The sequence below is a fragment of the Sorex fumeus genome, unplaced genomic scaffold (genome assembly GCF_029834395.1).
Source record: "Sorex fumeus unplaced genomic scaffold, SorFum_2.1 ptg000098l, whole genome shotgun sequence".
NCBI lineage: Eukaryota > Metazoa > Chordata > Mammalia > Eulipotyphla > Soricidae > Sorex > Sorex fumeus.
In genome coordinates this window covers 75,316,958-75,332,512 of record NW_026606155.1, presented here as the reverse complement: position 1 = coordinate 75,332,512, position 15,555 = coordinate 75,316,958, and the positions used below count along the sequence as shown (strand labels likewise).

The 15,555-nt window shown below is 39.0% G+C and overlaps 1 protein-coding gene and 1 non-coding gene across 2 annotated transcripts; one reads left to right on the top strand and one right to left on the bottom strand.

The window, feature by feature from the left end:
• The first annotated feature begins 231 nt into the window (after positions 1-231).
• LOC130042123 (U6 spliceosomal RNA) lies at positions 232-338 on the top strand. Its single transcript, XR_008795100.1, has one exon. It is a non-coding gene; the product is annotated as a U6 spliceosomal RNA (small nuclear RNA).
• A 14,045-nt stretch (positions 339-14,383) lies between these two features.
• Positions 14,384-15,319, bottom strand: LOC130041234 (olfactory receptor 4S2-like). Its single transcript, XM_056133300.1, has one exon. The coding sequence runs from the start codon at positions 15,317-15,319 to the stop codon at positions 14,384-14,386; it is 936 nt and encodes a 311-aa protein (XP_055989275.1).
• Between the last annotated feature and the right edge of the window lie 236 nt (positions 15,320-15,555).

The window sequence follows — 15,555 nt, the reverse complement described above, 5'->3', positions numbered from 1 at the left end:
AATTTAAGAAGAGATTGCTCATACTTTATACACTACAATCTTTAGACATGCAAACCCTGAGTTCTTTGCAGATGAGAAATGATGTACTACCAAGATGCAGAAATCCAGGGCCCACCCAGAGAAAGGTGAACCCCTCAAGAAAAGGAGAAGCTTTGGAAGAATCTAAAGGTCACTATAAGTTTGGGAAAGAACCATCTGCAGCATAAGGGATGAGATTAAGAAATGACCATCGTGCTCACTTCAGCAGCACATATACTAAAATTGGAATGATACAGAGAAGATTAGCATGGCCCCTGCACAAGGATGACACGCAAATTTGTGAAGCGTTCCATATTTTTGATTGCCACTCAATGTCTCTTTTGCAAACCACAACACCCAAAAGGAGAGAGAGAACAAAAGGGAATGCCCTGCCACAGAGTCAGGGTGGGATGGGGGTGGGGGGTGGGGTGGGAGGGATACTGGGATTCGTGGTGTAGGAAATGGGCACTGGTGGAGGGATGGTATTTGATCATTGTATAATTGAAACCCAAGCACAAAATTTGTAAGTCTACAACTGTACCACATGCTGTCTCACTAATAAAAATTAAATAAATAAATAAATAAATAAATGGATGGACATGGACAGTTAAAAAATAAGAAGAAATGACCATCAATAAATAAATTTAAAAAAGAAAGTTTCTATTGTCAGTTCAAATATAAAGCAGTCTCAAATATGGAATGGCAAATGTCTTTTCAATTGTTCTGAATTCTAGAGATTCAAAGATGAGTCTGACAAATCTCTAAATTAATTGTGGGGGCTAGAAGTGAACCCAACTATTGTGCTTTGTGATAACCACAATGTAATTCAAAAGATGGCGTAAAGTAAAAAAAAAATTGTTCTAGATTAACTCATGTATGCAGAGAACTTCTGGGTGAAAAAAACATTTGAAGGGTTTGTATATAAACTCTTTCAAAGGCCTTGCTGTCTCAAGCTTTGTTCTCTTTAACACATTTATTTCTCTGTCTCTTTTCTTGCCTAATTGCTCTTTCAAGCCCATGTCTCCCTTAAACAGGTATCTCTCTCCTGCAATTTCCACTCTGAAGAAGCCGGTGTTCTCTCTTGAACATGTATTCCTCCCTTTCTCTCCCTTCACATAAATGTCATTCAATAGTTTCATGGGCTGGAGCAATAGCACAGCGAGTAGGGCGTTTGCCTTGCACGCAGCCAACCCAGGTTCGATTCCCAGCATCCCATGTGGTCCCCCAAGCAGAGCGAGGAATAATTCTTGAGTGCATGAACCAGGAGTAGCTCCTGAGCATCTCCGGGTGTGACCCCCCTCCCCCCCCAAAAAAAAACTATTTTGCTTCACTACTTCACCTCCTCCTGAAATTCTTTTCTGTGAGGAAGAGGACAGACCAGGAACACCTGGATTAGGACTGACTTTACTTTCCTGCAAAGATCAATTCTTCATTCCAGTCCACAGCTCCCGTGACAGGGATCAGATCCCAGGAGGTGCAGAACAAGTGGGTTTCACCTGCAACTTGATGGCAGCCTCTGGTGAAACTTGACCATCCCTGCCTGTAGGTGCTGGTAGCAGACAATCAGTCCTGGACCCATGCCAGTATTTCCCCAGTATGGGTGGCTGATGGGGAGAGCAGAGAGGTAGAAGTATTCTTTTCTTGAGGTTACCTCCTTCACTCCTACTTTAGGGAGCTCTCTACAACAATTTCAGGTGAGCATAAATCCCCAGGGCATGCTTCAGGCTCTGTGCCAATACTACACCTGGCACTGTTCGGCAAACCATATGAAGTGCCAGGAAGAGAACCTGTGCTGGCCACACATGCAAGATGACTGCCTTAATCCCTCTACTGTCTCTTCAATTTTACATACTGTTGATGTTATTTTAAGCATATAAAAATTTATCTTGAATTTATTATTGGTACAACTGTTACACATCATAATAGTCATTTATAATTTAAGGAGGGGAGGAGGGAGTAACTGGTGTTTTAAGTTATTTTCCCAGTAACTTGAAAATGATAAAATACACATGACATAAAATATACCATACAGGCAATGCTAAATGAAAATTTTAATTATATTAAATAGTCTTATTACCGAGAAAGTGTATTTTCCATTCTGATGGTTTCTTAAGAATTAGGTGAAAGATTTGCACACAAAATTTGGGTGTTTGATAAGAGTTATTCAGAAATTCTGAGTAATACAACAGGTAGGGTTCTTGCCTTGAGTGCAGCCAATCCATCCATGTTCTATCCCTGGAATTCCAGATGGCCTCCTGAGCCGCCAAGGTCTCTCCTTTTACCATGTATAATGTCACTAGTCTCCTCTTCTCTCTCTCTCTCCCGTGTGCGTGCTCGCTCTTGCTCTCCTTTTCCCCATCCCTTATGCTCATCCAGAGAACTAGATGGAGGCAAGAAGATGGGGGCTTCTTGCCACAACATCTGGCTTCTCACTCACACACATGTGGCTGTGGCTAAGGAAAACATATACCAAATAGAGATTAACTCAGGTTACTCTCTATTTTTCATGATAGTTGAGTAGTCTGTATAAGACAAGACATGTAAATTATTAACTGGACAGGGTAACATCAGGGACAGGACCAGTAGTGCCATTCACAGTTAAAGAAAGGAAAGCGCTCGACATCTGGGGAGGGACCTGGACAAATCTAGTTTAAATGTACAATAAACTCTAACATTTAAGTTTCCAAGTTTTGGATGTAAATCTTTCATACAATTCTCAAGAATCCAACATCTCAGGAAAATCCATTTTCACATTTACACTGTTATCTCCCATTTTCAGTCATCTTATTTATTATTCATTAATAGTATTCACCTGAAGACCTTTGGGACTCAGAGAGAGGGGAATGATGGTCCTCATTCCCCTGACCCTTAAAGAGCCCCAATATACCATGGGGCTACACTAGCAAATGATAGGGACAAATGGAGACATTACTGGTGCCCACTCAAGCAAATTGATGAACCACAGGGTGATAGTGATAATAGTATTCATTAAATAGTAACTACCTATTCCCCTTTCATCACCTCTTTACATTTATTACATTTCTTTAAAAATATTAATAAATTATAATATGTTCTTCAAAAATTAGGAGATATTTATAAAGCACATTTCTTGATCATTATCTAAAACAAAAATCAGCAAATGTCTTAAACGTACATAGGGTAAAGGTAAAAGGTAAAGGCCCTCCCGTTGATCATCGATTTGCTGGAGCGGGCCCAGTAACGTCTCCATTGGAGACTTTGTTGTTACTGTGTTTGGCATATCGAATACGTCACGGGAGCTTGCCAGGCTCTGCCGTGCGGGCGAGATACTCTCGGTAGCTTGCCGGGCTCTCCAAGACGGGCGGAGGAATCGAACTCGCGTTGGCCTTGTTGGCTGCGTGCAAGGCAAACGCCCAACCGCTGTGCTATCGCTCCAGCCCAACGTACATGAATAAGAAAAGTTAGCGCTCAAGTGATCCTGAACAGTGTTTCTTAAACTCCCTTTCCCAATGTTCCAAAATGTCCATTCTCTCAGAAAATTCACCTGATCACTTGACATCTCGTTACTCATTAATTTGCTCAAGCAGGCGCCAGTAATGTCTCCATTTGTCCCAGTCATGTGCTAGTGTAGCCCTATGGCATCTGCTCATTCTAGGAACACGAAGAGTCTCAAACCAGAGTCTTGAAGAAGTCTGACCAACTCGTAGGTGGGCGCACGCGATCTTTTGATGTCCTGTGGAATACAGTCTGGAATGGCTCTAGTTCAGTGGTCCTCTCTGAATCTCATTACGTGTCCAGCCCATCTGATTTTCAATGCCTTGGCAAATGAGACAGCATCCCTGATTCTTGATCGTCGACGGAGGTTGGAACTCCAGATTCTTTCTCTCACTTGAGTGAATCATGATACAACAAGCATAGCTCTTTCGATTCCTCTTTGGGAGACACAAAAAGCATTCTCATCATGTTTTTCGTAGGGCCCAGGTCTCTGAGGTGTATGCTAATGCAGGAAAAACAGTGGAATCGAAGAGATGTGCCCGGAGCCGGAGGTTCTTCATCCTCTTAGCTATTTCTTCAGCACTCTTGAAGGCGTTCCAAGTGGCTCTCTTCCTCCTGCGCAACTCAGGTGCCAGGTCATTATTCATGTTGACTTCTTGACCTAGGTATACGTAACTGTTCCATTCGGAGATGTTTGTTTCATTGAGAGCGAATGGAACATCAGGAACAAGACCGTTTCTCATAAACATTGTCTTCATGAGATTCAGCTGTAGTACCACCTTTCCACACTCATAGTCAAAGTAGGCCAGCATTTGTGCCGCTTGGCTAATGTTTGGTGTTATTAGAATGATGTCATCAGCAAAGCAGAGGTGGTGTAGTTGCTGACTGTCTATCTTCACTCCCATTCCTTCCCATTCCTGTCGTCTCATCATGTTCTCAAGGGTGGCACTAAAGAGTTTCGGTAAAATGGTATCATCCTGCCGAACCCCTCTCTTGACATGCATGATAACTTCCTTGTAGAATGGTGAGATCCTGGTAGTGAATCCGTAATACAGCTCACGGAGGATCCTGATGTCCTGATGTATTGAGTTTGAATGCCCTGTTTGGCTAAGGCTTCAAAGACCGCTTCAGTCTCAACAGAATCAAAGGCCTTCTTTAAATCAATGAACGTTAGACAGAGTGGTATCTTGAACTCCCAAGAATCCTCAGTGAGCTTGGTTATCATGTGGATATGGTCGGTCATGCTGAATCCTTTGTGGAACCCGGCTTGCTCCCATGGTTGTCCTTCATCTAGTGTTCTACCAGTCCTATTCAGGATGACTCGAGTGAACAGCTTGTAGATGACAGACAATAGGCAGATCAGGCGATAGTTGCCAATGTCATGGATGTCTCCCTTCTTGTACAGTAGGAAAGTCCTGCTGGTTTTCCACTGGGACAGAACCTTGAATTCAGACAGGTAGCATGTGAAGAGCCGAGCCAGTGTATTGATGAGTACTGGCGGCAGGTTCTTCAGGTGTTCGGGTCTGACCTTGTCTGGGCCGGGTGCTGTTCACTTCTTTACCAATGAAATGGCGTGTCGGATTTCGGAAGGGAGAATGTTGGAAATGACATATCCATCCTGCGGAATTTGGTATGTGGGCAGGTGGACGTGGCTATCAAAGAGATCTGAGAAGTCATGGATAATGTTCTCCATTGCCCTTCTGGAAGATGTGATAGATACATTAGGATGTCGGAGGGCAGTCATCTTGGTCATGTAGTTGGCGAAGGACAGGTAGGCTTTGCGAATGCTTTCCCAGCTTCTGCCGCATCTGCCAACTCTGCTGTTCTTCTCTCTTTGAGATCTTCCTTTATCACTTCTCTGCACTGCTTTGCAAGCTCAGACATTCGCTTGCAGTTGCCTGAGGCTTGCGCCAAGCCATGTTGATGAATGAGCTCCAGAGTTTTCAAAGACAGGTATCTTTTTGTAGCTATCTCTCTCCCTGCGTTTCTCTCACAATCATGCAGGTGCTGAATCAGTCAATTGTATTCCTTGTCAATGTTGTCAACAAGGGCATCTTCCTATGTTGCAGCAATAGTGCCAGAGATTAAAACCAGAGGCCAGCCCTACCCTGCCCTGTCTGCTTCCACCAACCTCTGGCGACCAAGGGATTACACACAGAAGACCCACCCTACTGGTACCAGATAAATACCTCATAGGCAGACCTCCACTACTTCCACTATCTTTACTACCCAGCCACTACTACGCTCCAGGATGCTCAGAAGCTCGAGCCGAAATTCATGCACGAGTGAAGCCCCACAGTACAAGGTAAGCGGAACTCTGTGACCTTGGACTTCAGGCAAGACCCGGGAAAAGAGATCCTCTGCGGAGACCAAGGGATTTAAACCAGATGCCCCACCCTGCCCTGCCCTGTCTGCTTCCACCAACCTCAGGTAACCCAGGGATTACACACAGAAGACCCACCCTACCCCCCAAGGTACCAGATAAATACCTCACAAAATTATAAACTGAAAATTTACAAATAAAAATTTAAATCACTGTATAAATCATTTCTGTCTCACTAGTAACCAAAGAAATGGACATCCAAGAAAACTTTCTAAAAAGTAAAAAAGAAATACCAAGAAAATTAAGAAATGAATATCCAAGCAGAGATCGTCCTTTTGACTTATTGATATGCAACAGGGAAACCACAGGTAACTCAGAACACTTAATAACTGACAAACATAGAGGCCAATACTTCTTTAATGTTGTGGACTGAATTTGAAAGTGTACCAAGAATCTCAGTGTATTCATATTTTTTGTCAAAGACATTGTCTTCCAGAAAATCTGTAAGACCTGAGAGATAGTATAAGCAGGAAGGGTGTTTGCCTTGCAAGCAGCTGACCTGAATTTGACCACATATGGTTCTCCACGCTCTGCCACAGGGTCGGTGAGCACAGAGTCAATAGTAAGCCATGAGCACAGCTGCGTATTACCCGAAAGGAAACAAGCAAAAACCAGAAAATCATGTGTGTGTGTGTGTGTGTTGTTGTTGTTGTTGTTGTTGTTGTTGTTGTTGTTGTTCTTTTCTAATTTAGAAATTGGAATGTACCTGAAAGTGTTCCCCCACTTTTTTTTAATTTGGGGGAAGTCTTTGAGCAGGATAACATTCTCTTTTTTGAAGATTTTGTAGAATCCAATGGTGAAGCCATCTGGTTCTTTTGATTTTTTTGGAGGACTTTTAATTACTGTTTTAATTTTATATTACAATTGGTCCAAATGAGTTTGTATCACTATGAACAGCCCTCTTACTACTAATGTTGCTGCATTCTATAGGATCTGATACCTCATTTATTTTCAGTCTGTAGGACTGTAGCACCGTCCTCCTATTGCTCATTGATTTGGTTGAGCGGGCACCAGTAACATCTCCATTGTGAGACTTATTGTTACTGTTTTTGACATATTGAATACACCACAGGGAGCTTGCTAGGCTCTGCTGTGTGGGTGAGATACTCTCCGTAGCTTGCCAGGCTTTCTGAGAGGGATGGAGAAATCAAGCCCGGGTCGGCCACATGCAAGGCCCTACCCTCTATGCTATCGCTCCATTTGATTTTCAATCTGATAGTTCTTTATGTTCATTGTTCTCCAGATAATTGTTTTATTTCTTCTTTGAGTTACTCCTTGTCATGTGTTATTCAGAAGCATATTACTTACTCTCCCCATGTTTGATATGTTCTTGTCTTTGCTTAATTTCTAGTCTCAAACCATTGTGACTAGAAAAGGTGCTTTATATTATTTCAGCCTTCAGCCTTCTTATTTATTAAGACTAATCTTGTGTTTTGGGCTGGAGTGATAGCACAGTGGGTAGGGTGTTTGCCTTACAAGCGGCCAACATGACCGACCTGAGTTCAATTCCTCCACCCCTCTCGGAGAGCCTGGCAAGCTACCAAGAGTATCTCTCCCACACGGCAAAGCCTGGCAAGCTACCCGTGATGTATTCAATATGCCAAACACAGTAACAAGTGTCACTATGTATATGTTACTGGACCCGCTTGAGCAAATCGGTGAACAATGGGAGGACAGTGACAATCTTGTGTTTAAGGTATTACATATCCTTGATAACATTCCACGTGCACTCGAGAAGACAGCCTTGGTCTCCTTTTTCTTTAGGAGACCTAAGCAGTACTTGGGTGGTCTGGAGGCTCTTCTAGCATTCTTGGCCAGCAAGGCAAGAGATTTGATGCAAGGACCTGAAGATGCAATGCTGTTCAAACCCCTCAGTGCTGGGAATATCTAGGCCAACTCCATGGTACTTGGGAGCCTCCAGGACTATACCTTGTGATGCTTGGGGAACCATGTGACTCTAGAAATTAAATCCAAGTTGGGTGCAAGCTAGGCATGGGCCCTAACTGCTACACTAGCTCCTGATCCTTGTGTATTGATTCTTTTGAGATGAAAATTTAGGTATACATCTATTTAACTTTACCTTATTAATTCATTTGATGTTTCCTTGCTAATTCATTGCTATAAATGTCATATCAAGATTCCCTATGATTATTGTGCTATTGTCAATGTATCCCTAGAGGTCTATTGATAATTATTTTTTGTATTTCAATAGAAAGGGTGGCAGTGGACATAAAGATACCAAAACTTCCACCAGCTACAGTTATTGCAAGTGAAGCGAGAGAGGAGAACAGGGCTTCATGCTGTTTCTCTGCTTCTGCTGCCACTTTAAAACCCAATTTATGCCCAAAGTCATCTGTATTATAGTCCTTTATTTCTGGGCTACAGCTAAAATGGTCCAGGACTGTTTTGCTTTGTTAAATTTTGTTTTCCTAGAGCTCAGTTTCTCCTAGCAGCAAAGTCCTTCACTTATTACTGGAAGATGGACCATTTCCATCAGCCTTGTTCCTACCTCAGCAGAATTGTGTCTTCCAAAAAACAATGAGGGGTGCTGTATTGTATCATTCAGGAATCTTTTTACTGGTTGACTTCTCCCCTCCAGTTATATTTTTCACAATAATTGCATATCTTCAGATATGCAGATGGATGTGTCTCTCAGAACAACCAGATTGTGAGTCCAAGAGGTTTTTTACTGTGACATATACTTAATTGATTTCTGATTGTACTTTGTTTGCCAGTGTATTTTCTGTCATCTTACCAGAAGTCCTATTTTTAAAAAACTAACTTAATTTTTTATTTAGAGTAATCAAATTTATGGGAAGAAAGCATTTTTTAAATGCTTGAATACTAAATCAAAATTGGAGTTCTGTCCTGTCTCTTTCACTTCTTAAAATGATTACTCACATTGCAATTTTTTGATATTTCTTTGAAATATTTTTGTTTGAACTGCACTTTCTTAATTTTAATTAAATACTAAGATACAAGAATGCAATTGTACTCCAGCAATAGAAAAGAAAAGAAAATTTTGCAACTCGGAAGCACATAGTTGGATCTAAGAAAATTATGCTAAGTGGAATGTCTTGACAAAGACAATGTATAGTTACAATGGTATGTAGAAGACATTGCAAGCATATAAGTAAGCAAAAACAAGCTCTTAGGTACAGAGAACAAGTAGGAAATTAGAGAGGTGAGATAAGCAAAAGGGGTTAACTCTATGGTGACAAGTGGAAGTCAGACATGGTACTAAATATGAGTCAGTGTACACATCAATATTATATTGTCAAGTTCTAATGTTGTGACACCTAAAACTATATGATGTATATAAAATTTATCTCAGTAAAATTTTGTTGCATATATGGAAATGTTTACATTTTTATTTAAAAATTTATATTTTTTATTTAAAAATAATAAAATGTTACATAGTAAAATTATAATAAAATTTCATTATTTAACCATTTATATTTTATTTAAAAATAATAAAATGTTATATAGTATACATAACAAAAATAATAAAATGTTATATAGTAAAATTATAATAAAATTTTATTATAAATAGTAATACTATCGAGCAGGCCCAGTAACGTCTCTATTGGAGACTTTGTTGTTACTGAGTTCGACATATCAAATACTCTTGGTAGCTTGCCAGGCTCTCCGAGAGGGGCGGAGGAATCGAACTTGGGTCGGCCATGTCGTTTCCAATACGTCACGGGTACACAGTAACAATAAGTATAGTCTCACAACGGAGATGTTATTACTGGGCCTGCTCAAGCAAATTGATGAACAACAGGAGGACTGTGTGTGTTCTAATACTATCATTATTACTACTGCAAATAATAATAAGAGCAATAGTAATAATACCATTATATTTTTTTATATGCTGTCAAGTAATTATTTATACTTATACTTTCTTCCTTTATACTAAGTCAGCTATTTTATGTTTCTTTTGGAAAATTTGTTGCCCCAGATTATTACCCTGGAAGATGATTTAATAGAAGGAAGCAAGTTTGGATATTTACTCCCCTTCCCTCTTGCAATTGCCCCTCTATTGGAAATCATTGCTTCTCCCAAAATCCCCTGAAGAGCTTCTGTACCTATCTTAGACCCTTTTCTCTTCAGAAGTAGTGATATTAACACTGCTTCTAACTCCTGATTGTTCAACTGTGTCATGTGACTCCTCCATACTTTTATTTGATAGACATACTTTTATTTTATAAACAGACTCCTTGTTAGTAAACTATCTTTGAATTATCCTGTTTTGAGTGTGGTCAGTTTTCTATTTGCATCCAAGATAACATAAATAATTTTCTACAAATGTATCCTTAAATACATTATTCCAAACCATTGACTCCACCCTTATAACTAAAATATTCCAACATGGGCATGTTTCCACTCTTCTTTTTTTATTTTCTGGAGCTTGAAGCTTCACTACTTACACCATTTATACTGTGTTTTCATTACTTCTTTTGCCCACTGTGCCTGCTTCCAAAACACTACTAAGTGTTTTGACCACCCCTCCACTTTTTTCTAGATCCTATCTCTTCTATTTTTCTTTTTGTGCTGTAACTCATCATTCTCTATTTTCAGAGGAGCAATGATGGAGTAAATTTTTGGAATTTTGCATAACGAAAAAAAGTATTGTTTTATATATCTGTGGGTAAGGCGTTTGCCTTGCACACGGCCGGCCGACCTGGGTTCGATTCCTCCACCCCTCTCGGAGAGCCTGGCAAGCTACTGAGAGTATCTCACCCACACAGCAAAGCCTGGCAAGCTCCCCATGATGTATTCAATACGCTAAAAATAGTAACAACATGTCTCACAATTTGTTGTGAGACGCTACTGGTGCCTGCTCGAGCAGATAGATAAACAATGGGAGGACAGTGCTACAGTGCTACCTTTATGTATAGAATTCTAAACTGAAAATGAACTTCAGGATTTCCTCACTCTATTTAAGGGTCCAATGCTGCTCTTGAGCATTCTAATGCCTCTTGATTTTGATCACTATTTGAAACTATTTTTTTCTCTTTCTTAATAATGTTGTAATTTCAATTCTAGAGTAATAAAATTTTATAATAACAGGTATCAGCATTCACTGTCATGATGGGCACTCAGTGAATTTTTTTCTGTACCTTTTTGTTCTAATTTTATTTGTATTGTTTCATTTAAATTCTGTACCCCATCTTTGTTCTCTTGAAATAAACGTACAATAAATGTTTTGTCTTGACAAAAAAGTATAGTAAAAATGACATCTGCACTTGTATGTTCATTGCTGCACTGTTTACCGTAGTCAAAATCTGGAATAAACCGAGTGTCCAAGAACAGATGACTGGTTAAAGAAACTTTGGTACATCTACACAATGGAATACTGTGCAGCTTTTAGAAAAGATGAAGTCATGAAATTTGCATATAAGTGGATCAACATAGAAAGTATCATGTTAAGTGAAATAAGTGAGAAAGAGAGGGACAGGAATAGAAAGATTGCACTCATCTACGAAATATAAAATAGCAGAATGGGAAACTAACACCCAAGAGTAGTAGAGATAAAAACCAGGAGGTTTGCTCCACGGCTTGGAAACCGGCCCCACGTGCTGGGGGGAAAAGGCACCTCAGATAGAGAAGGGAACACTAAGCAAGGACGTTGGGAAGACATATTCAGATTGAAAGATGCGTGCCAAAAGTAGGCAATAGACAAAACACAATGGCTGCTCAATACCTCTATTGTAAACCACAACACTCAAAAGGAGAGAGAATAAAAGGGAATGCCCTGCCACTTAGGCGGGGTGGGGTGGTGGGGTAGGGGGCGGGGGTGGTGGGAAGGATGCTGAGAACATTGTTGGGGGAAAATTGGCACTGGTGGAGGGGTGGGTAAATGATCATTGTATGACTGTAAAGCAAACACAAAAGTTCGTAAGTTTGTAACTATATCCCATGGTAATTCATTGATAAAATTTTTTTTAAAAAAATGTTTTGCCTTGACTTAATTCTTCACATTTCTAGTTTTTCTTTTTTATTTTCCATTTTTATTTTTATATAAAGGTAAAGGTAAAGGCCCTCCCGTTGATCGTCGATTTGCTCGAGCGGGCCCAGTAACGTCTCCATTGGAGACTTTGTTATTACCGTGTCTGGCATATCAAATACTCTCGGTAGCTTGCCGGGCTCTCCGAGAGGGGCGGAGGAATCGAACTCGGGTCGGCCATGTTGGCCGCTTTTAAGGCAAACGCCCTACTGCTGTGCTATCGCTCCAGCCTTATTATGAATTTAATTCATAAATTTTTATATATTTTTTCTAATTATATTTAGGCTTCTGTGACTCAAACCTCTATTGATTTGTTTAATTTTCTCATTTTTAATTCAAAATGATATCTCATTCTCTTGTTTTGGCTTCATATGTCTCATTTCAGAATTGCAAATATTTTCTGTTATCAGTGTGAAGATATATATGCAATGTTAAGTGCGTCTTTCCCTATTACCTCTGATTACATAAGTCTTCTTGGCAATTCCAAAGGCTCACTTTCTCTTTTTTCCTTCAAATAACAATTATATTAATTAAGGAAGAAGTTTAAAAATTCAACCAAAAACTTGGAATCCTCTTACAGAGTTAGATTTGTCTAGTTTCCTTATTTTGTAAGTCTAAAGTTTCTCCCCCTTATTTTATTGCTGTTATTTCTTTATCTCTTATGAGGGAAAAAAAGCACTAATGTAGACTGCCATTGTAAATTTAATGTCAGGCATACACAAAATTATACAATAATTTATTTTTATTTAAAAATTATTTAATTACATATGAACAAACTATAGAAAAATTCATTTTTGCAAAGGAAAGAAAATGTGAAAAATTGCTATAGGGGAAAACAGCAAAATGATAATAATGATTAAATACAAAAGAATTGTATTAAAGATAAACCATTTGAAAAGTGTTCAAAGGTGCCACTCACCAATTAATGTCAACATCCTACTATCCTCTTTCAACTGCAAAGGAGAAACTGATAAATGTAATGTTTTAATGGTACTGCTAATATCATCTTCTTTACTAATGAAAAAAAGAAACAGTGCATAGTGGGGTAATACTAGCAGAATCTGCCACACATATCCATGATACATCAAGCTCTGTTCACATAGGAAATATATATATATATATATGCATTTTTCCCTCCTTAATAAGTTGTGCAAGTGAGACAGAATGCATTTTTAAAAACTAAAAAAAAACTATGTAATTCCATGTAATAAAATACATACAGCATAGATCAAGGTACATAAAAATATTGTTGAACAAAAACAGGGCCAACTTGTTGAAAGATATGTGTTGCAAAACAGACTTTGTAAGATTCCTCACAATTAAAGTAACTTTTTATGTTAAGAATAACCAAATCTTCAATTCTCTAACTTTACAAAGAACACAGCATGAAATAAATATAAAATAGATACACAGAATAAAATAAAAACATTTTACCTATTTTACCATTTTTGAAACTTGAATATATTCTCCAGATGGCTTAATGGACTGAGTATATGCTTTGCATACTTGAGGACCAGTTCATTCCCTTGCGTTGCATCGCCCTTTGTGCATAGTTAGGAGTGACCCCTAGGCACAGAGCTGGGAGTAGCTTCTAAGCACCACTAAATGTGACAAAATTATAATTATAATAGTTGTAAATAAATAAAACTTTTAATTTAGACTATAACATTTCTAATAGAAATATCTCTATTGGTGATGTCAAAAATTCAAATGTCTATTAATTTTAGTTTTAATTATTCTATTTTTAAAAAGGATATATTTTCAGCAAAAACATAATATTGGAATGATATAATGTATCCAGATTCTTCAACAGGTACTTTAAAAATTGATCCATACCAAAACATGTGTAAGTTTCTGCCTTTTATTCAATCTTTGAAAAATTTGTTAACCTTTATTAGGTACTTCATTGTATGTGGTGTACATTTTATGTCTATTGTGTGCATTTTCTATTCTGTATTATAATTATATCTTTGTGAATCTATTTTTCTTATTATATTATTTACTGTGACAAAAGGGAGGAAGGAAGGAAGGAAGGAAGGAAGGAAGGAAGGAAGGAAGGGAGGGAGGGCGGGCAAGGAAGTAACTCCTGAGAAACTGAAATTTCTTCTTTTGGAAGTAATTATTTGAATTTCTCTAAGATATTTTATGCTTGTTACCCCATTATAAATAATTTAATTATAGCTTAGAGTACAGATTGAATATAAGAAAAACAAAGCTTAGAGTACTAATTGTATATAAGAAAAACAAAGCTGTTAAATGCGATACTGAGTAGGGATGTTCAGTTAGCCACTGTGAAGGGGAGGTAAACCTTGCCAATCTGGAAAGGTTTAAATTCAAGTTCCCCTAAACACAGGGGAATGATACTGCCGCAAGTTATTCCCTGCTAATTGAAAAGTACAAGATTGTTGGATTTTAGAGAAAATCTTTGAAAGTTATGAATGTTATAAAACAGTGAAATTATTAGTTAATGTGTTCTCGTATTTTGCAATTGTGACTAACTATCCCTTCTGCGTTTCCTTCAAGACCTTGCGATTCCATAGCCGTTTCATGGCATTCTTCACATCCTCATTCCTCAGAGTATAGATAAGTGGGTTGAGCATGGGGGTGATGGTAGTATAAAATACAGATACAGCTTTATCCAGAGGGAAAGTAGTCGATGGGCGGAGATAAATGAAGATACATGGGACAAAGAATAAAGTTACTACAGTGAAATGAGACCCACAGGTAGAGAGAGCCTTGCGGCGGCTCTCTGCGGACCGATTTCGAAGACTGAACAGAATGACTGTGTAGGAGGTCATAAGAATGAGAAAACATCCCAGGGAAATGAGGCCACTGTTGGCAATCACCAATATATTTACCAGAGTTGTATCGGCACAAGCAAGTTTCAGGACTGGATGGACATCACAGAAGTAATGATCTATGACCTGTGCATTGCAAAAGGGCAACTGAAAGGTCAGGAGGGTTTGAACAAAAGAATGGCCCAGGGCTCCTAACCAGGACACCGATGCCAGCGCAATACAAGTATTGGCACTCATGATGGTGGTATAACGAAGGGGTTGGCAGATGGCAGCATAACGGTCAAAAGCCATGACGGTCAAAACAAAAATCTCAGCACAACCGAAAAAGTGGAAGGTAAACATCTGAACGACACAGCCCCAATAGGAAATAGTCTTTTTCTCAGAAATAAAGTCTGCAATCATCTTGGGTGCTGTGGCTGAAGAATAAGCGATGTCTACAAAAGACAGGTTACTAAGGAAGAAGTACATGGGTGTGTGGAGTCGGTGATCAGAAACAACTGTAAGCAAAATGAGCAGATTTCCCAGCATGATCACCATGTAGAAGAGGAGAAATAGGAAAAAGAACATCAGTTGCATTCCAGGATCTTGAGAAAGTCCTAGGAATATAAATTCTGTGACATTGTTGGCCACTTCCATGGGGGCCCAGGTAGGACTGGTTGAGTGACTCTGGTTCTCTGAAAAATTAAGTAAATGTTATAGACCACTGAACGCAGGGAAAGCCGAACAGGAACCATCTTGTGAAAGTATTTTCAATGACAAATATAAATATAGTAAATAAAAGTATTTCTTTAAAATTATTAATAAATCATTTTCTTGCTACATTACTGACTTACACATCTTATATCACACTTAGACCTTTAATTCCTTTCTCT

Coding starts and splice junctions, on each gene's coding strand:
- LOC130041234 (XM_056133300.1), bottom strand. CDS start 15,319: ATGGAAGTGGCCAACAATGTCACAGAATTTATATTCCTAGGACTTTCT.